We start from the raw sequence: 20,777 nt of genomic DNA on the forward strand, positions 1-20,777 counted from the left end.
TGAGTAGGACAATGAACAAGATAACAGTGCTGAGGCAGTTTTCTTTTTTTTTTTCCTCTCTTTGCAACTCACAAATGAAATAAAAGCACATTTCAGGCAGACCTGTTGAGTGTTTCTTTTTTCTTCTTATTCTTATTGCTGCATTAACATCTAAGCATTAGTAAAAAGTTAGTAAAAAGAAATGTAGTGGAGTAAAGTAGCAGAATGAGGAAAAATACTCAAGTACTTAAGTAAGTAACTAATCTCGCCCAGATGCCAGTATATCATTTTACACACTGGATTTCCCTTAGTGGAGAAGCAGCATACCCACTCCGAGGTTTCAGGTGAAACCCACTGTTTAATAGTGTTACCTATCTCATTTCGGGCTGTGAGGGCTCTCTGCGGCCTGGGTTGGGTCGGGATCAACACGCCCTCCGGTCGGAAGGCGGATGTCTCTGCGGGCTATAAAGCAGAGCTGAGCGGAGGCGAGCTGGGCGGAAACCCGGGAGAGCACCAGTGCCAGCTTCATCACACCCATCCTCTGTCTTCGCTCCTCTGTCCTGACCAGGTAATGGGAAACTGATGATAATTTGCATGTGTCTGGGATACAGCAGAAACCCCTCTGCAGCAACTCTTCTGAGAGCGTCAAAAATAAGGTTAATTTTAGCGTTCGAGAAAGTCGCTATTCGTCTTGATTATTGACAGCATCAAGCCCCTGCATTCACACCGACAGGAGGTGTTTTACAGTACATCTGTAGAAGTTTTGAATATGTTTAGGTCAATGTAAGGTTGCGTGAATCGACCCGTTTATTTTTCCCTGGGATTGAAGAATAGCCTGAAACTGTAACTTCACTTTATGGCAACAGGGGAAACATCTGCTTCCTCTCTTGCATCGATTTATATTTAGTTTTGCCCAGCGTTAGGGTAAAAACTTGGCTGGGCAAATAATGACATACTGTGTAAGAGACATTGTCTTTGTCTGTGAGGAGTGGCTCTTCATGCCCCAAGACACCATACCTACACTTTACAGTTTGACAGTAAGTGCAGATGCCACTCCCTGGCACTTAAGTTAATAACATTATACCTGTGTTACAGGTTAAGCAAAACATGCTAAATAAATGCAGGGCAAAAAAAAAACAGAAAAAGCAAAAAACAAACTTGTAGTAGAAATGCAATAAAACAACATAGGGCGTTACTAATAAAGAATATATAACTGGTTGATTCAACTCATGAATGCTTTGTGAGCATCATTAATTTTTAGATTTTACTGTGTGTTTTACTTTATTCTAAGAGTTTTTCTTCAGTCTAATCCAATCCCGATAAGAACGGTTTCCAGGAGTCTCAATGGCAGACTTCAAATTTGTATGAAACTAGAGCTGCAACAATCGTCAAGCCTATAAAATGTCAGTAAATAGTAAAAAATGTCTGTTGCAAATTCCTAAAGCCCAAGGTGATGCCATCCATTCGTTTGTTTTATCCGACCAACTGTCCAGGACCTGAAGATAATCAGTTTAAACTCAACTAATTTTTCCAGCCTAATTAGAAACGGTCAAAAACTATGAACTCTCTGTGGTTAAGGCTGGTTATTGTCCTAATTGTCCTAGTTATTGTCCTCGCTGTCACCTGGTGGGTTACACCTGTCTCCTCTCAGGCTCTGAGCACTATGGCGTACCACAAAGAGTTTGAGGCTGCAGGGAAGAAGCCTGGCCTGCAGGTGTGGCGGGTGGAGAAATTGGACTTGAAACCTGTCCCCTCTGAACTCCATGGAAACTTCTTCACCGGAGACTCTTACATAGTGCTGTACACCACCTCTGCTCCCTCTTACAACATTCACTCCTGGATTGGTATTGGGTTTTGATTCTTTGCTGACACTTCAAAGCAGTCTATAACAGAATTCAATTTCCCCATTTTTTGTCTATTGTCTGTTATTTTACCTGCATTTATTGTTTTGTGTTTTTTCCACCTTATCTGTTGCACCACAGGCAGCAAAGCTTCCCACGATGAGCGGGGGGCTGCTGCCATCTATATGACCCAGATGGATGATTTCCTGCAAGGAGCCCCAAGACAGTTTACTGAGTTCCAAAACCAAGAGTCAGTCACCTTTCAGGGCTACTTCAAGTCTGGCATCAAATACAAGGTGAAACATGACACATGCATACCGTTTTTGTGGTGTTATAAATGATTTAAAATATATTTTCACATTTCCCTTGAGGGAACAAGACAGATTCATTCATTTCTTTGTACCAAACAACAAAATCAAGTCTTACGATGTAATGACCTAAGCTAAAGGGGTTGTTTAAGTATTGTGTGTTTACATGGGAAGTGGAACTCCCATGGCGCTATTTTGGGAAGTGTTTGCCATAGTGCTTGGTTGCTCCCTCAGGTTTTCCGCTGAAGGTTTCCATGGAGGTCCAGCAAACAAGTTGAGCAGGAACACGCTCTCTAATGCCAAAACACCGAAGAGCCGCAGATGTCATGATCTGAAGTAGCCCACTGGAAAACAGACAAGCCTGTGTTGTTTTTGTGTCACAGGTGCAAATTGGAAGTGGAGATACTATTCTTCTTCAGTCAGAATCTAAACATCTTTAAAGTAATAGTTCTATATTTTGCCAAATATACTTAATTACTTTCTTGCAAGAGTCAGTTGAGATCTTAGATTAGCCTAAAGACTGAAAACAGGGAAACAGCTAACTTGACATTGTTCATAAGTAGAAAAAAACAGCCTTCCGACACCTCTGATGTTTTGTCTCTTTTGAGAAATTTGTACAAAAACAGCAAAACTGATAAGTTGTGGATTTAGAGGCGTTATACACTAGACAGGAACTGTCAACCTCCTGGTAATGACAAAACTCCACTGGCCTGCCAACAAACAGTTACACCATGTAACAAACTATAAAACAACAATTTACTCTTTGGTTTTTGCACATAGTAAACAAATGACATATCATGTGCCATATCAACCGGTGTAGCTGTTTAGCTAGTTTAAACTATGCTAACCTCTAAGCTAAACTAAGCTAATCTCCTTGCCGTAGCAAACATGGGCGATGTCAGTCTTTTCATGTAACCCTTGGCGAGAAACCAAACAAGCATATTTTATATTAAACTTTCCATCTATGAATAGGAGGCTATCCTGTGAAATTTACATAACACACAGCGGTAGTTCAATAGTTCTAATACTTTGTTCAACTTGACTTTGCTGCTGTCACAGAAAGGTGGAGTAGCTTCAGGCTTCCAGCACGTGGTGACCAATGACGTAAATGTGAAGCGCCTGCTGCACGTTAAAGGTCGTCGGATGATCAGAGCCACAGAGGTGGACTTGTCCTGGGCCAGCTTCAACAAAGGAGACTGCTTCATCATTGACTTGGGAAAGGTGATCTAGAATTAGGACTGGATACCCAAAATATGTTGGACAGTGTTTCGCCATAACTGATCTTGTTTTCCTCTGGAACGCTAGAATATCTACCACTGGTCTGGCAGTGAAAGCAATCGCTTTGAGCGCCTGAAAACCACTGAGTTGATCATTGATATCCGCGACAATGAGCGAAAAGGCCGTGCTACATTACACATGATTGAGGAAGGCTCTGAGCCAGAAGAAGTCATTCAAGTGAGCTTTTTCTTTACTGTCCTTTATTTTTTACTTTTAAACTAAAAACATTTTTATTCAGGGAACCTACGGAAATATTTGTGACTGTCACTGTGTAACAGAATTAATCTGGCTCATTTGGCTGCCAGGAAGGAGGAAGCTAATGTTGCCTGTGTTTATTTGTAGGTGCTTGGACCCATGCCCAACCTCCCATCCGGAAGCTCAGAGGATGTATCTGTTGATAAGAAGAACAAGAGCCAGGCATCTCTCTATTTGGTAAATACACACAAATATTCAGCTTCTAAATGAACTCCTGTGAACAAAGTTTACATTAGTATGTAAAAGATTCAGATGATAAATGTAGACGCTCTTCTTTCTAGATTTCTGATGCTACTGGCTCCATGAAGACAAGCATGGTGGCTGATAAATCCCCATTCAAACAAGACATGCTCTCCAGCAGTGATTGCTACATCTTGGACAACCAAGGAGACAATAAGATATTTGTCTGGAAAGGTATTAGACCTAGACATTTGTTCATTTCTGCAACCTCTTTGGTTATAATTTGGTTGGTGTGTTCATCAGTGTTCATAGTGCTCATAGCAACAAGTTGTTGGTCAGCACTCTGGATCCTCTCCAACTAACAATAAGTGAGTCATTCATAGATTTTACCAGTTTGTTTATGGAGTCTCTAACCACTGTACCACACCCTAAATTGCAGGAAAAGATGCAAATGCTGATGAGCGCAAAGCAGCACTGACTGCTGCAAACCAGTTCATTAAAGACAAGAATTACCCCAAAAATACTCAGGTAACCTGATCATTTAGTCTACCACCAGAACTTCATCCTTCCTGTCTTGTGTTTCTGTTTATGAATATGCTTGCACTTCTGTTTGTTTCTGACATGTACAGATCCAGATATTGCCAGCAGGGGGTGAGACCACCCTGTTTAAGCAGTTCTTCTTCAACTGGCTGGACAAGGATGAGACTACAGGCCCAAGTAAGGCCTACACCATTGGTCGCATCGCCCAGGTGGAGCAGATTCCCTTCGATTCCTCCACACTTCACAGCAACAAGATCATGGCTGCCCAGCATGGCATGGTGGATGATGGCTCCGGGAAGGTCCAGGTATGGTCACTAGTCTAAGTGCACTCATGCTATATATTCAGCTCTTCAAATGTCAACGTGTAGACGTGACATTTGTGGGTGTCTGTAGATTTGGCGTGTGGAAGAAGGCGATAAAGCACCAGTGGACCCATCCACCTATGGACAGTTCTTTGGAGGTGACTGTTACCTGGTGCTGTACTCCTACAACACAGGAGGCAGAGAGAAGCATATCATCTACACCTGGTGGGTGCAACCTTTTTCAGCTTGACTGGATTTACCTGTTGGGGAGGACCCAGAGCAAAAATTTGTTGTAGTCCCCTGGCTGCCACCCCTTTATTTAGGAATGTGCACAATGTGAGCACAATCTAAACTAAAATAACAAAAGTCTCAAAACTAGATTAGGGCACAGGGCCCCTCGCCAAGACAGGGCCACAATATTAAGTAATGATACAAGAACTATTTTAGTAGATTTTTGACTGTCGTCAAGATATCTGGGAGGATTAAGGAGTGACCTGAACCCCAAGAAATGTTTTCTGAACACCAGTAAGACTAGTTGACAGCCATGCTAGTTGCTCAGTGAGGCTATACATGGGTACAGCTGAGCTAAATGCTAACACACCAGCTTGCTAATAAGATTACAATGTCAATTTGTAACCTGCTGATAATGTTTACCATGGTCATGATCTTGGTATAGTATGTTAGCATGCTAACATTTGTGAATTAACACTTAACACAAAATGCTGCTGAGGCTGATGGGAATGCCATTAGATTTGCAGGTGGTTAGTCATAAGCCAAAAATACTGGACACAGTTTTGACCAGATGATGGCATGTTACCGCAATACAACCTGAGGGGAACATAAATGGCTTATCAAATTTCATGGTGAGCCATACTTGCTGGTGGCGGCACAGGGACAGATCGAAATTGCCATCCATAGAGCCATGCTGCTAGCATGGCTAAAAATGATTGACATCTGGACACTTAATAAATATGTGGGTATATTGTTTGTTCCAATAGATTTTGTATTACAAAGAAAGTTGCCTTTTATACTTTACACTGGAATATCACAATTAATTTAGTGTAAAGCTTGAAGGAAACAAATAAATGTGGCTTTGCTGTCTTTAGGCAAGGGCAGAAGTGCACTCAGGATGAACTGACGGCTTCAGCTTTTCTCACCGTCAAGCTGGATGATTCCATGGGTGGAGTAGCTACACAGGTAAGATATTTGGTTCTGTGAAAAAAAAAACACACAGGCTTTTCCTTAAAGGTATAGCTCAACATTTTGAGAAATACTTGGCAAGAGTTGATGACTCTTACATCTGTCTTTTAAATATGAAACTTAAATATGAAATATAAAAGTTTTAGAACAGCTGGTAATGCTGCTGGTGGATCTTGTTACCTGTGGGCGGAGCCAGGTGAAATGTTTCCCACTGTTTCATGTCTTTATGCTAAGCTAAGCTAACCAATTGCTGGCTTTAGCTTCATATTGAATGGACAGACATGACAGTGGTATCAATCTTATCTAACTCTCAACAAAAAAGCACAATCATTTAATGGCCTACTCCTGCCATTCAAGCATAACTACCATCACCCCTGTCTTCATCAAACATGTAGGTTGAGCTACTGCTGTGTCTCCACAGGTTCGTGTCACTCAGGGCCAAGAACCCGCTCATCTTGTGAGCCTGTTTAAGGACAAGCCTTTGGTCATCCACCTGGGTGGGACATCCCGCAAAGCGGGCCAGAGCGTGTCTGCCAGCACACGACTCTTCCACATCCGCCAGAGCTCCACTAATGCCACACGGGCTGTTGAGGTCAGCGTCGCTTATTACATTGAATGTGCATAAACTGACACTTAATAATGGATGACTCACACCGTCTCTCCCTCTCTTTGTGTCTCATTGGCCCAGGTGGAGCCCACTGCCTCCTCTCTGAACACTAATGATATTTTCGTGCTGAAGTCACCCAATTCCCTGATCCTGTGGAAGGGAAAGGGAGCAAATCTGGAGGAGATGGCAGCAGCTAAGCATGTTGCCGGCCTGCTTGGAGGAGCTGCCACTGAGGTGGAGGAGACCAAGGAGCCAGGTGAGTGCTGAGATATGAGCTTTGATCTCTGCAGGATAACAATGTATAATACATCCTTTGGAAAACTGCAATTTTTTGCTTTTTTTTTGCTTGTCGTCAGCTGATTTCTGGGCTGCACTTGGTGGCAAGAAGGACTACCAGACCTCCAGGACTCTGCAGAGAACAGTTAGGCCTCCTCGACTGTTTGGCTGTTCAAACAAGACTGGCAGGCTGATAGTGAGTATTTCATTTTTCTTCTGTTTTGATTTATTAAGGAGAGGTTGTCATTTGATATGCACAATCATATATTGTGAACATTGGTCATTTTCTTATACAGCCACTTTGTAAATGTGTACTGCTCCATTTTTAGGCAGAGGAGGTGCCAGGTGAGTTCACGCAGCTGGATCTGGCAATCGATGATGTCATGATTCTGGACACCTGGGATCAGGTATGCTGTCTTCACTTTTAATGAACTGGATCAGTTTCAGTTCTCATTTTTATTGCTGACATATCCATAAATGCTGTTGGGTTATGTCTCCCACCAGATCTTTGTTTGGGTTGGAGAGGAGGCCAATGAAGCTGAGAAAACTGGATCTCTCAAGATTGGTAAGATAAACAAAGCTATTAGAGAGGAAGAGAAAATTACAGGAAAGTTTTGGTTCACAAATGTATCCTTGTTTTCCTTTCAAGCCCAAGACTATGTGAATTCTGACCCCTCTGGTCGTCGTGGTATCCCCATCATCACCATTAAGCAGGGGGAGGAGCCATTCACCTTCACCGGCTGGTTCCATGCCTGGGACCCCAAGATGTGGGACAAAGATATTCTGCAGCGCATACGTGACCGTTTCACCAAGCAGTAGCAGCAAAACACAAAGCAGCAGCTTCTGTGAAACATTTGAAAAGATTAAATCCTTCCTGAAACCTGTAAGATATGGTGGGCTTGGAATTTCAAAGTTTGACATCCCATTTTGCAACATAGGTACAATTAGCACCTCAAAGGCTGTTATTTAAATACCACAACAAATACTGAAATAACATTCACACTGTTGTATAAGAACTCAGACAAAATCCTATAATTCCCTCCTCACAGACTTTAAAATATATCAAATCAAACCTTTTCTGGAAAAGTAATTTTCTGTGCAGCTTGTTTTCATTCTTTATATGCAGTAAAACAATTAACTTTAAAGTGCTGACGATCGAATGAAAAATCCTGATGCATTGTGTCTCATAGATGAGGGGCTTTTTAAACAACACAAACTTATTTGTGTTTGTGACAAAAAGAATGTATATTTGTCCTTAGAATTGACCTTTTACAGCCTCAATTGCCAAGACGACTCTAGATTGAAAAATGCTGAATTTTGATTAAAGTATCACCTTTTTTGAAAATTGTCTTTTCTGATTTCATTTTTTTTTCATATTCAAACCAGAGCATGTGCTTTTGCTGTCAGGTCTTTGACCATGTTTTTCAGATCTCACGATTCACTGCCACAATAAACTTGTTATGATTAGCCTAAATCTTCACTACTCATCAGCACCGTGTGTGAGCCATGCTTGATGGTAATCTCCAGGCCATGTGCACAAGGCTTCTGCTGAGTTGCAGACCTGTGGATTAAGGAGTGGGCTTTAAAAGTGCCTTCACATCACCTATTACTGCTCCTCTTTTGTCCTCTTTCATTCTGTGCTGCTGGAGCTGCAAGACAAACACTAACCAGGCACAATGAACCAGAAGGTGGTACTCATCACAGGCTGCTCCTCTGGGATTGGCCTCGCCTTGGCTGCCCGCATCGCAAAAGATGAGAAGAAGAGGTTCATGGGTAAATCTACCACATTTTAAAAAGCTCTGTTGAAACATGCTGTGGTAGACAATGCATTTCTGAAACTGTGCAGCTGGTATGCAAATAGATGGAGGAGCAGAAAATCACATGAAATGAAAGAAAAATCACATTTTAAGGCGTCTGTATTGCTCAGGTGTCAGATTGTGATTTTTGAGCAATACTTAAAATGAGGATATGATAATGATAAACAGTTTAGAGACTGTGCAAAAATTATTATGGGGAGGGAGGGGGTCAAAAAAGGGAGAGGGTTGGCTGTATGTTTTTTTTATTGAAGACATTTTTGGATAGGGTCTTTTAAAAATGTTTTATGTTTAATTTCAGCCTTTCATTTAACACAGAGCTGCTGCCTGAGTCTGTTCATTTAGTCACTGATCGTGGTAATAACTTAGTAGCTCTTGGTTTAAAAATAAAATGGCTGTAGAACGCAGGGTGCACTCTGTTTGTCATCATTTCCAATGAGAAATTTGATGGATTTGATGAAAAAATTATTATCCATGTTAAGACTGAAATAGTGGACGATTTTAAGCTCTTTATGTACCCTTAGTGCAGTAAATGTTATTAATCAACAAGCTGTACCAACTCAATACTGTTATATTATTTGGTGATATTAGGGAGAAGCTGTTACTGTGGTTTTCTAAGTCAAATGAGGGTTTGTTGGCAATTTTTGTAAAGATGTGGAGGGCCTTTTTTTAAAAAATGTTCAGCTGCCCTCCACATCCCAATAATTTTTGTACAGTTCCTTGTCTAACCTATAACTTTGGATAAAGAGGAATCTCAAAACCTGAAGGATTACACCCAGTTTAATAATGATGAATATTCAAAAACAAGTGACTTTAATAAGACTATCAGTAAGCAGTGATATAAATGTGTTAAAGGCACTTCAGGAGTGATTGTAAACACTATGATTTTGCAGAGTCTGTAACTCTTCATCTGGCAAGAACCATATCATATTTCCATCATAAATAAGTGAGGAATATCAAAGAGAATAGTGACTGGTGTGTTCAGGGGTTCGTTTATCCAAATCACAAAAGGGAAATGTATTTTATTAGAAATGCAAACATTTTTTGATTTTGTTTGCAAGGTTTGTTTTTTTTTTTTTTGAGGTTTTCACCTCTGAAACTTGTGCTGGCACCAACTCAGTAGTAACAACTCTTTCAAGAAACAATAATCTGATCACTGTGGATAATCCACCCACCTCACTGTCATCAGTTTTTAAATGGAACTACATCCTATGAAAGGAATAGTCCCAAGGTATGTGACACATTGTTTCTGGAAAAGATATTGCAGGTGAGTTTAACAACTATCATTTTTCAGTGTTTGGTACATTATTAACTTAATTCTATCACCTCCATTGTATTGGTGTGACAGCAGACATACCATGAGGGGTAAAATTTGTGGTGGTTGGTGCACTGGTGATTTAAGAATAAGTGTCTGATGTCTTTTTGTAGACTTTCATTTCACCAGCATGTCTGCATCCAAGTAGTGAAAATCACTGCCTTAAATTTTGTTTGTCGTAGTCTACGCCACCATGAGGAACCTGAGTAAGGGCGAGGCGCTGGTTGAGGCAGCAGGTCGGACTCTGGGCAGGACCATGGAGATCAAACAGCTGGACGTTTGTGATGAGAACTCCATCAAAGCTTGTGTGGACAGCCTGCCTGAGCGCAGGGTGGACATTCTCAGTACGTCCATGTTATTTGGCTCGGTGCGGTCAGAAAAACTTAGTTCCTCAACTGTAGCCTTTTATGAGAACTTTTTGCACCTATGCACATTTTTCCAATACATTGCAATTGTTCTGTACATGCCTTGATGACATTTCCTGCCATGCTTGGCTTCCTCTCACAGTAAGTAACGCTGGGATGGGTCTGATTGGACCCATCGAGTGTCAGTCAATTGATGAGATGAGGGCTGTCATGGATACCAACTTCTTTGGGCTTGTGCGTTTGCTGAAGGAAATCCTACCTGACATGAAGAGGAGGAAAAAAGGCCATATTGTGGTCATTAGCAGTGTCATGGGTATTCAGGGTGAGGATGGTTCCACCTGTTCATCATTATAGCATCTTTATGGTAACAAAAAGAGTAACAAACCAGTGTCCTAACTGTGTCTTTCTCAATTTTAGGAATTTTATTCAATGATGTCTATGCAGCGTCCAAGTTTGCAGTGGAAGGCTTTTGTGAAAGCTTGGCAGTACAAGCCCTGAGATTTAATCTGAAGTAAGATATGGATTTTTTTTATAGTGCTTCTGCAGAACAAACTGTTATCTGTCATTATTATTGATAACACCATTACCCACACAGCTGTTCCTGGTCTCTCCCTCTCTCTTTTCTCCTCTCTCCTCCCCCCACCCCCCCTTTTTTATCTCCTCCTAAACCCAACCGGTCGAGGCAGACCGCTGCCCACCCTGAGCCCGGTTCTGTTGGAGGTTTCTTCCTGTTAAAAGGGAGTTTTTCCTCCCCCCTGTCGCCAAGCGCTTGCTCTTTGTGGGAACTGTTGGGTTTTTCTCTGTAACAAAGTAAGGTCTTGACCTTACCCTGTAAAGTGCCTTGAGATAATATATATTATGATTTGGCGCTATACATATAAAATTGAATTGAATTGAATTTAAGAAGACATACACATTTTTTGCCATTTCATTTTGTACTGACAACAAATTGATCTCACAAAACTGAGATCAATAAGTGACGCAAAATTCCTTATCAGAGCTAACATGACAATGCCTGCAAACCAGCACTTGTCTGAAACATCTGCACATTCTTATTGCACAACCAGACTCCTACCTGTTGTTTCACCAAGGGGAGGAAAATAAGCCAGGCAAAGTATGTAAAAACCACAGAACCCTGGTTTTAGGCAAGTCCAAACACAGCATCGCTCAGTGAGCCAAGAGTGAGGGAAGAGCTCTGCAGGGTGGTTTCAAATAGGAGCTGAGAAACTGGAGCATGTACTTAACACAAAATGTTCCATTACAGCATGTTCAAAATAATATCAGCTCTATGGCATTCAGTTACCTTTTAACTTATCCTCAGCGCTTCAGTTTCCTATCGGGACGATATGATTATGTTTATGATCATGTACTGTACTTCTCTTTTCTTTCCTCAGTATCAGCCTGATAGAGCCAGGTCCAGTGATAACAGAGTTTGAGCGAAAGGTCTACGATGAGGGTTTGAAGACGGATCTCAGCAAAGCTGACAAAGTGACTGCTGACATGTTCACAAACATTTACTTAAAGAACTACAAACAAATCTTTGAAACCCTTGGGCAGACTGCAGAGGATGTAGCAGAGGTATAGCATAATGCATCTAACATTCAGCCCATCTTATATTATTTTGTCTTTAATAAACAGCAGCTGAGATAAATTGGCGAGCACTGTCTATACCTGCGCTTTACGTGTGTTGTGTGTTTTTTCTCCTAGCACACACTCAAGATCATCACAATGGAGGATCCACCTTTTCGTCATCAGACAAACACTCTTTACACCCCAATGACCACACTCAAATATGCTGATCCAAATGGAGACCTCCCAATTGACACATTTTACAAAATGGTGTTTGAACATGACAAGGTCTTCAACGCCAGTCTGAACTTCCTCAAACTTCTGCGCTGGAAAAGTCGAAAAAGTTTTACCCTGGAAAAGGACAAGAGCAACTAAAAGAGAGTCCATGTCTCATCTTTCTTATTTTTGTGAGATACATTCATCCATGAATGGTTTCCTTTCATTTTCTTTTGTTTACTTTCAGCCATAGGACCTCTTTGTGATGAAATGCTGACACACATTTAAAAAATGAAAAACAATAAACAATGTTGACAATGCAGTCTCTTCACATGTGTCTTTAAGCTCCTGCTGCAGGTTTTAAACCACTCCCTGATACCATTCAACTGACTGCCATAACTGTCTTAACTCGTTAAGCTGCCAAGCCCTATATTAGCTACAACTTGTGAGTAGTAAGCAAAAGAATGAAGGTCAGCACATCTGATGGAGCATTTAGATAGTTGAGTTGATTAGACTACCTTATTGGGAGGTGGTACCTATTTTAAAAGACATTTTAAAATGTAAAAGAAACCTTTTAAAGATGTTTATCACTGTGTCAACAAGTGACATATTGTGTTATGACACTGGATTATAGGCTATTTGCTCATGGTCTAATCTGGGATTCAGTTGTTTGCTGTGAGCCTCACACCCCATAGACATTTACTGAGGAAACTTTTTATTTAAAAAAAAAAAGTCCTAGCTTTTAATGTGTATATAATAAAGACAGAACAAATAAACACAGTGTAATGCAATAGAAAATTGTAATGCTCTGAGTGAACAGTAGATGGCGGTAAACACTAACCAGGCGGCCTCTGGGTGACGCACCGTTTCCGGCTCTTCGTTTGACGCTGTATCCGGACAAATCTAAGCTAACATTGTCCAGAGTACAACATTATAAATGGATTGTTAGTATCTTAGAGATTGTTTGACCTGTTTGGCTCATTTGGTCCATGCAAGGACGAGTAACTCGCTGTGTTGTGTCGACTTTATTCTACTCGTCGTCTCTGCCTGGCCAACTATTTAGCCACAGATGGCAGGGACAGTTCATTGTTAGCCTAGCTTTAGCCATGCTCTCAGACTCCGCTTTCACTTGTCTTCTGGGTTGCGGCTTGCTTGCGACAGGAACCACGGCTACTAGCTAGCTTGGTAGCTAGCTAGCTAAGCATTTTCTCCAGTATTTACGTTTTGTGTTTTCCTATCTGTGCTTTAGCGGGTTTGGGAGATTTCATTGTCTTATCACATTCCGTGTAACAGCAGCGCTCACAGAAACAGCACCTCGTCTGTTTTGACACATAAAATTAGCTGTTAGCTTAGTTGGCAAGCTAGGCAGCCGGCTAACTTTGAGGAAGCGTCTTTTGGCTTGATGACATTAAAGTTGGTGTTGACGTTGTCCTGACCCGGGCATCATACGTTAACTTCATCAAGTCGAGAGGGTCTGTCGACGTCTGCTGTAGCGTTTGTCACCACAAGAACCGGAGTTTTCATTTATCTGGTTTGTGATCATTTCCCTGCCACGATGGCTTCTTCCTCTGGAAACGATGACGACCTCACGATCCCCAGGGCAGCCATCAACAAGATGATTAAAGAAACTCTCCCCAACGTACGAGTGGCTAACGACGCCAGGGAGCTTGTGGTCAACTGTTGCACAGAGTTCATACACCTCATATCCTCAGAAGCCAATGAAATATGCAACAAGTCCGACAAGAAGACCATATCTCCTGAGCATGTCATCAACGGTGAGTCCTGGTCCACGTTTGCTGACTTTGCATAACAGCTAATGCATTGAATAATGCGGGAGGGGGTGTGTCCCCCTCCCTGCCAAGAATATTATACCACATGGAGGAATTATTTCGCTTTCATCTCTTGTTTTCACTTCACAGCCCTTGAGAGTCTTGGTTTCGCATCATACATCACAGAGGTGAAAGACGTCCTGCAGGAGTGTAAAACTGTAGCTCTGAAGAGGAGGAAGGCCAGCTCTCGACTGGAGAACCTGGGCATCCCTGAGGAGGAGCTCCTCAGACAGCAGCAGGAATTGTTTGCCAAGGTATGATCTACAAATACAAGTCACCAACAAGTCTGCAATTATTCATGTATTGATGTTGTGGATGAGAATCATCCCGATGTTACAGTGCATCTCCTGTGGAATTCAGAGACTGCGAATCACTGTATGGTTTAATATAGCATGATAGTTTCCGTACCCATAATAACAATAGGATAACTTGGGTGGCAGACAGTTTGGTGCCTATATGTGTTATATTCTAAGACTGTAATTGAGTTTTTTTTCTATGAGACACACTTTTTTGCTTGGCCACCCCTTCTACACAAATAGATGAAAAGCTAATATATTACGGTACAAACAGGTGTAGACACAGACATTTAAGGCTGTACACATGTGATTAATAAGTAAAAGGTACATTTCATAAAATAAAGATGTTAATAAATTACTCACGATGCTATAATAAAAACCAAAAAATATGACAGAAACATCTGGAATCACTCAAATTTGCAGGTAGAAATATGGTCTAACCAATGTGTTGTGTTGTAACTAAGTGTAAACCAAAGTTAAATGTTAAACAGGTGGAATCAGTCATATGCTATTTCTGTGTCTCTCTTGTGATGTGCTTTGACTTTTATATTTTTATAGAAAAATTAGATTAACAGTGGGTGTGATGAACTAGAGCGGCAACTTGGTCAAAGTTATTAAGGTGACCATTTATATTATGATGATGATTATTGTTATTATTGTTGAACACTAACCTTTTAGCCTGTTTTCTATGGTATTCCACACCTGCCTCAGTAATGTATTGCCTAAATCCTGTGATTATGTTTTTTTTTTTTGTTTTTTTTTATGCCTGTTAGAATAATAGCACAATATGTTCATGAATTAAAAAAAAAAAAAGATATTCAAGTTCTAATCGAACATCAGATACCGTCACCAAGATCCCCTTTGATTGCCTAAAAAGCTCTTCAGTTGACTTCCCTTGTCTCATGTCTCTGTTTTGGTTTGACTGTGTACCTGCAGGCGCGGCAGCAGCAGGCGGAGCTCGCCCAGCAGGAGTGGTTGCAGATGCAGCAGGCCGCCCAGCAGGCACAGATGGCAGCAGCATCTGCCAGCGCTGCCCAGCAGGCCGGTTCCTCTCAGGATGAAGACGAAGAGGATGACATGTGATCCCAGGATGCCGTTCAACTTGTCCGAATCCCTTCCTGGGACAGTGTTGGCGCACAAATCTCCCAGTACTGTCATAGGCAGAGACATGACGTGTGTTTCACCGCTGGTATACAGCAGTCATGGGAAATGCACATTTGGAATGGACAGTGAAGAGAATGATGAAGGGGGATTTGAAGAAAGCCACCCGTTCAGATATCAGTACCTGAAAATATTTTTGGATTGAGAGGCTGTTAATGAAGTTTTTGATTAGTCTCATCTTCCCCCCTTTTTTCTAATTGCTTCTGTTTAATTTTGTCTTGATATTATGTTGTGAGTAATTTGTGGACACCCTGAAGGCAGCCCTTGCCTGGGATCTGTCGGTGAATTTCAGTGATAATGCTGCAAGCGCTCAATACTTTATGCTTCGTTTACTTTTGTTATCCATGACTGGATCACTTTCGTGGTTTAGGAGAACTGGTTTGGAATCATTTCCGATAAGTCTATTCCTCCTTTCTTGTGGTTTGATGGTCATTTTTACAGAAAGGGTTTTCTTTACCCTGTCTAGGTATATTTGTTGAACAGAGGATCATTTGAGGGGTTGTGAATATTGGAATTGTTTTTGTCAAGTAGGGAAATAAATTGACATTTAGCTTAATTTTAGCTCGGTCAAATATTTTATGTTGCATACTCTTCTACCTTGAACCACCCACAGTATTGCTCATTAGTTGCACCTTTCAGAAACAGAATATTTTTGATTCATAGAACCAAAGACAAGAGGACAGACTAACAGCCCAGACTTAGTGTATTTTAAAGGTGTAGGTGCTATTGTGATTCCTGTTGCTGACTCCAGGTCAGGGTAAACAATGTTAAAGATTATCAACCTATGACTTTGTAAGACGCTTTGATATCCAGGCTGAATTTGTTATTTCCCCTCTGCTCTGGTGCAGTATCAACATTTGCATTGTGACTGTTGTCAGTCCTCAGTGTAAAGACAAGTAACCTAGTTGTGATACACATATTTCAAACTTGTATTCTTTAAGCAATAAAGGAATTGTGTTTTATAAACAATCATTTTGTGTGTATTTGAAAAAAAAAATCTGAACACAGTGGTTACACAACACCCAGCATTCCTCCTGCACATGCTCTGTTAGACCACGATTTCTGATGTATTCCCTCGGAGAGTCTGATTTCCACTGAAGCACATAGTCTGCTGGGACCGAGGGTAGTTTCTCAAACAGTCTTTTAAATAATGGCAGGGGCAATCATAGAGAACATGAGCACTAGGAAATTGGTTTTCCTGGGTTTCTTTATTTTTGTTCTCCAAGTTCTTTCCATTATAATTGGAGCCATAATTGGTGAGTAGTAAAGTTTATTACTTAATTGTTGTAAGTAGAAATTGTATTTTTTTTTTGTATGACAAATGTATAGTTTGTATATTAAAAGTGAACCAAAGCTTTATTCTGTTTTCTCTTAGTAGGTCATAACTTAATGTCTATGACAATGACAGATCATTTACCACTTGCTATAGCTCCTAGCCCCACCAGTGCCATCCGCTACTTGGCCACCAAATGTATAAATCGCCAGAGGGCACGTGGCTGGCTCGTGCCGTGGGGATCAAAGCGGTGCCAGCAGGTCCACAGTTTTGATGAGCCTTTGGCAAAAACACTGGATGCCAACGACATTGTTTTTGCTGTACACGTCCCTCTTCCCAACATGGAGATGAGCCCCTGGTTTCAGTATATGCTGGCTGTTCTCCAGTTTGACATTGCATTCAAAATGATCAATCAGATTGGTAAGATGTTTGTCTTTCTTTAAGGAGTGTAAATAATATAGGTCCAAACCACTGTCGCTCTTGCGGTGGATATCAAATAAGCTGGTTTATGTCCGTGTCTGTGTAGAAGATGATGTTATCATCACTGTCGATGCTGGCATCGCGTACAGGGATGACCTGATGTCTGAGTGGACCACAAAATTTCACTCAATGGAGCAAAGGCCCCTCAGATGCATATTTACAGTCCCTAAGGTAAACCTGCATGACTCCCTTTAATACACGAAAATGTATCCTATTAAAATTAGTTTCTGCTTAGTAACCTGTAGCAGTCCATGCTTCTGCAGACATATGAAAACGAAGGGCGCTTTTATCACTGTGACCCCATACCGTTCATGGAGCTGGGTACTGTTGCCCACAAATATTTTTTAATTAACCTGCGCTTGCCAGTGAACGACACAGTGAACGTTGGCATTGGAGAAATAAAGGACATCCACATAGTGGTGAGTTTACTTCTGTTCATACTTCCATTATATGGTTGGATTGAATTGAATTCCAAAGCCTACATTTTCTTTAATGTCCCCTTCTCTAAGGGCATCCACCAGAATGGAGGCTTTACTAAAGTGTGGATCAGCATCAAGACTGTGTTCACTCCCTGGATATTTGTGGCGACAGCTTGGTACTGGCACAGAATCAGCCTGATGGCGAGACCTCCAGTCCTTTTGGAAAAGTATGAGCCAATAAGGAAGAATGTATTTATTAAACCAAATGCTTTGCCTCAGCAGCACTAGTAATGTTTATCCACATCAAGAATATTGCTAAATTTCAATATTAGACACATGGAAATAAAGAAATAAATAATACATTATGATAAATCCAAAAAACAATCATAGGAATACATTTCACAGAAAAAAAAATTATATTGGCATTTTCCTAACTGACCCTGTCACTTCTTACTTCATGATGCCACTTATATAAACCCAGTTAATTGTGCAGGCTTTAGATACAGTGTTGTATTGAAGATTGAACACAACATCATCTTTGATGCTGCTCTTACGTTAAAGTGCACCCCTCTTTGCTGTCTTCATCTGTCAGTGAGAGCTTAGAGCCACAGATAAACCTTGTGCCAGACCTTGAGGAGAATGAAATGCTTCAGGGTGGCATGGAGAGAGCAAGTGAAAAGTCTTGATCTTGAGTGCATGATCGGCCTGGTAGAACCAGGTCAACGCTCTGCCTGCAGAGCTAAGTTACTTGTCTTTTAAGAGCAAATGTAAGTGGTTATATTGTGTATCTGCCTTGCTCAGGGTGATTTTTGCTCTGGCTGTCTCCATGACGTTCCTGAATGTACCCGTGGAGTGGCTCTCCCTGGGATTTGAGTGGACATGGATGCTGCTGTTTGAGGACGTCCAACAGGGCGTCTTCTACGCCACACTCTTCTGTTTCTGGATCATCTTCTGTGGGGAACATCTCATGGTTAGCATTTTGTCTACTTGTTCTCAACTGTACCTTTCTCCATTCCTTGATGCCAGTTATATCATTTTTTTCGACAACAACTCCTTTAGGACCAGAGTCAGAGGAATCGTCTCTCAGCCTACTGGTGGCAGGTCGGGCTCGTGGTGTTTGGCTCATCTATTCTCCTAATTTTTGACCTGAGTGAAAGGTGATGACATCACTGCTCTGGATGAGAGCTTGTGTTTCTCTGTTGTTGTTTTCTTTAAATATTAATGTGCTTCCTTTCTTATAAAGGGGGGTTCATTTGACCAACCCTTTTTACAGCATGTGGGCCTCAGAAGTTGGGACAAAGGTTTCAGTATCCTTCAGATATTTAACCGCACTATAAAAAGTCTGATGTTGCCCTATAAGGCTATTCCTAAAATGTGCTTCTCTCAGCGTCACCAAGGCTTTTTCCATGACCGTCCTCACAGATTACCTTCATTATTGTGGCAGGGATCTCTGTCTGTCTGTATTTCCTTTCCCTGTGTGGCATGGTGCGTTGTGTGTTCAGGAACATCAGTGGGAAAATACAGCAACTTCCTGCAATGCGAGAGAATAGGAGACTTCACTACAAGGTCTGCTTTGTTGTATTTGTTTAATTTCAGTCACAAATGAGAAACACAACATTGGCAGAAAAACATTTTATACAACAGATGTTTTTCCACTGCTGCTGGTATTGGCAGGGTATAATCTTCAGGTTCAAGTTCCTGATGCTGGTTACTCTAGCATGTGCAGCCATGACAGTCACCTTCTTCATCTTAAATCAAGTGAGTATTATTGCTCTAATAATCAACATGGAACTCTTAATGGCTGGTTTTATGATAGTATTGAGTTATTATTTGATATTTTTGACAGAATTGAGCACCTAAAATCATTCCTCTTGTTCTTATTTTTCACCAGGTCAGTGAAGGTCACTGGCACTGGGGAGACTACACTCTCCAGGTCCACAGTGCCTTCCTCACAGGGATCTATGGCATGTGGAACTTGTATGTTTTCACCATTATCTTCCTCTATGCACCCTCCCACAAGCACGACAGAAACAAGTCAGGAGACAGTCGACACACAGGTCAGTGACCTTTCTGCTGTATACTTCAAATCCAGTTCTGTGAGAGCAAATGAAAAGTGATAGTGATTTCAGTAAACACCTCATACATCTTCCTTTGCAACAGCTGTTTGTCTAAGATCACACTCGCTATTGACAGATATGACGGAGAAGCCGGAAAGCCAAGACACGCAGCTGACGTGTGGAGAGCAGGGGCCAACAGAGACCTACAGGATCTCCGGGAAGGTGGCTGAGGAATAACTGCCAGCCTCGACGTAATGAATATTTGTCCACATTATATACACAACAAGCTGTACAAGTTAGACCATGTAGAATATTGTAAGTGATAGTGTAAATAACACTGTGGTTTATCATGGCTCCTGAGATGGGAGAAGCAGCAGCATCTGAAACAAGCAGTAAGAGGAGATCTGACTCTCTGAGCAGATACAGATCCCTGACCTGGAAATGGGCTCGCTGTGGCAGGAGATTTGTCCCCTGTGCCATGTCATCATTAAGTAAAACACCCCAGTAATAATCATGTGTAAAGGTGCTGTGTATGTAAGTGTCTGTGCATAAATGTAGGTGTGTCCTGTGCGAATGTTTCTTTCATGTTTGTATTTATGTAACCTCTGCAGTGGAGGAGGATGGGGTCCTCTCAGAGTAAGAGTAAGGCTCTGCTGGAACCTCCAAACAAGCTCAAGGTCCTTTTTGCAATCTCACCTCAGCAAAGTTTGTGATCATCTGAAAAACCCTTTAGCAGATACAGCAGCTTGGTTGACAAAAAGTATTATTTCTGTCTCATTTTCACTTAAATTAATATCTCAGGTTTGCCAAGCAGCAGCAGCAGCATCAATACGTGCATCTCCAGATTCAGGGAGGTGCTGGCACAGTCATTTCGGTACCCTGCAGGCGAGAGGTCCGCCGCTGTCCCTGAGGGATCTGATTTTTTTCATGCCAATATCTTATGACATGTATAATAATTTTATAATTCTTCGTTATTTAACTCATCTTCTTATTCAACTTCTGTCCTGTTCCATGCCGATAGCATCATCTGTAAATGAATATCTTTACATGCAAACTGTTATGTGGCCTATTGTCCTGAAATATATTCTTGATATGATATAAAACACAACTTGATTATTCATGTCTCTGTGTGCTTCTAACTTTGTCAGGTTACTGACCGTCTGTGCCTTTTTTAAAGTCCTGACCTTTGACATTTTATAATATATTTATTTTCTTTC

The 20,777-nt window shown here is 41.3% G+C and overlaps 4 protein-coding genes across 4 annotated transcripts; all 4 read left to right on the top strand.

Moving 5' to 3' along the window:
* The first annotated feature begins 395 nt into the window (after positions 1-395).
* scinla (scinderin like a) lies at positions 396-8,111 on the top strand. The gene is made up of 17 exons (XM_071487265.1): positions 396-547; positions 1,631-1,823; positions 1,962-2,116; positions 3,188-3,349; positions 3,434-3,583; positions 3,749-3,838; positions 3,943-4,075; positions 4,281-4,369; positions 4,471-4,686; positions 4,775-4,908; positions 5,790-5,880; positions 6,305-6,475; positions 6,572-6,746; positions 6,847-6,962; positions 7,096-7,173; positions 7,271-7,331; positions 7,416-8,111. The coding sequence occupies exons 2-17, from the start codon at positions 1,643-1,645 to the stop codon at positions 7,583-7,585; spliced, it is 2,172 nt and encodes a 723-aa protein (XP_071343366.1). The 5' UTR covers positions 396-547; positions 1,631-1,642; the 3' UTR covers positions 7,586-8,111.
* Positions 8,112-8,257: 146 nt separating this feature from the next.
* Positions 8,258-12,365, top strand: LOC139626778 (retinol dehydrogenase 8). The gene is made up of 6 exons (XM_071487271.1): positions 8,258-8,539; positions 10,078-10,239; positions 10,403-10,582; positions 10,678-10,771; positions 11,655-11,838; positions 11,968-12,365. The coding sequence occupies exons 1-6, from the start codon at positions 8,443-8,445 to the stop codon at positions 12,202-12,204; spliced, it is 954 nt and encodes a 317-aa protein (XP_071343372.1). The 5' UTR covers positions 8,258-8,442; the 3' UTR covers positions 12,205-12,365.
* Positions 12,366-12,904: 539 nt separating this feature from the next.
* Positions 12,905-16,297, top strand: dr1 (down-regulator of transcription 1). The gene is made up of 3 exons (XM_071487275.1): positions 12,905-13,820; positions 13,965-14,128; positions 15,107-16,297. Exons 1-3 carry the CDS (start codon positions 13,601-13,603, stop codon positions 15,251-15,253), a joined length of 531 nt encoding a protein of 176 aa, XP_071343376.1. The 5' UTR covers positions 12,905-13,600; the 3' UTR covers positions 15,254-16,297.
* Positions 16,298-16,428: 131 nt separating this feature from the next.
* Positions 16,429-20,744, top strand: LOC139626782 (protein wntless homolog). Its single transcript, XM_071487276.1, has 6 exons — positions 16,429-18,660; positions 18,747-18,810; positions 18,926-19,069; positions 19,178-19,261; positions 19,395-19,560; positions 19,697-20,744. Exons 2-6 carry the CDS (start codon positions 18,778-18,780, stop codon positions 19,795-19,797), a joined length of 528 nt encoding a protein of 175 aa, XP_071343377.1. The 5' UTR covers positions 16,429-18,660; positions 18,747-18,777; the 3' UTR covers positions 19,798-20,744.
* The last annotated feature ends 33 nt before the right edge of the window (positions 20,745-20,777 follow it).

The sequence above is a fragment of the Trachinotus anak genome, unplaced genomic scaffold (genome assembly GCF_046630095.1).
Source record: "Trachinotus anak isolate AG129_WGS33_773 ecotype Australia unplaced genomic scaffold, CSIRO_AGI_Tana_v1 ptg000010l, whole genome shotgun sequence".
NCBI classification, from domain to species: domain Eukaryota; kingdom Metazoa; phylum Chordata; class Actinopteri; order Carangiformes; family Carangidae; genus Trachinotus; species Trachinotus anak.

Bases quoted from the DNA above. Each gene is read 5' to 3' on its own strand.
- scinla (XM_071487265.1), top strand. From the start codon at position 1,643: ATGGCGTACCACAAAGAGTTTGAGGCTGCAGGGAAGAAGCCTGGCCTG. The intron at 3,350-3,433 runs GTGATCTAGAAT...CTGGAACGCTAG, and splicing joins TCATCATTGACTTGGGAAAG to AATATCTACCACTGGTCTGG. The intron at 5,881-6,304 runs GTAAGATATTTG...GTGTCTCCACAG, and splicing joins TGGGTGGAGTAGCTACACAG to GTTCGTGTCACTCAGGGCCA.
- LOC139626778 (XM_071487271.1), top strand. From the start codon at position 8,443: ATGAACCAGAAGGTGGTACTCATCACAGGCTGCTCCTCTGGGATTGGC. The intron at 8,540-10,077 runs GTAAATCTACCA...TGTTTGTCGTAG, and splicing joins TGAGAAGAAGAGGTTCATGG to TCTACGCCACCATGAGGAAC. The intron at 10,772-11,654 runs GTAAGATATGGA...TTCTTTCCTCAG, and splicing joins GCCCTGAGATTTAATCTGAA to TATCAGCCTGATAGAGCCAG.
- dr1 (XM_071487275.1), top strand. From the start codon at position 13,601: ATGGCTTCTTCCTCTGGAAACGATGACGACCTCACGATCCCCAGGGCA. The intron at 13,821-13,964 runs GTGAGTCCTGGT...TTCACTTCACAG, and splicing joins TCCTGAGCATGTCATCAACG to CCCTTGAGAGTCTTGGTTTC. The intron at 14,129-15,106 runs GTATGATCTACA...GTGTACCTGCAG, and splicing joins AGCAGGAATTGTTTGCCAAG to GCGCGGCAGCAGCAGGCGGA.
- LOC139626782 (XM_071487276.1), top strand. From the start codon at position 18,778: ATGTGGGCCTCAGAAGTTGGGACAAAGGTTTCA. The intron at 19,070-19,177 runs GTCTGCTTTGTT...TGGTATTGGCAG, and splicing joins ATAGGAGACTTCACTACAAG to GGTATAATCTTCAGGTTCAA. The intron at 19,262-19,394 runs GTGAGTATTATT...ATTTTTCACCAG, and splicing joins CCTTCTTCATCTTAAATCAA to GTCAGTGAAGGTCACTGGCA.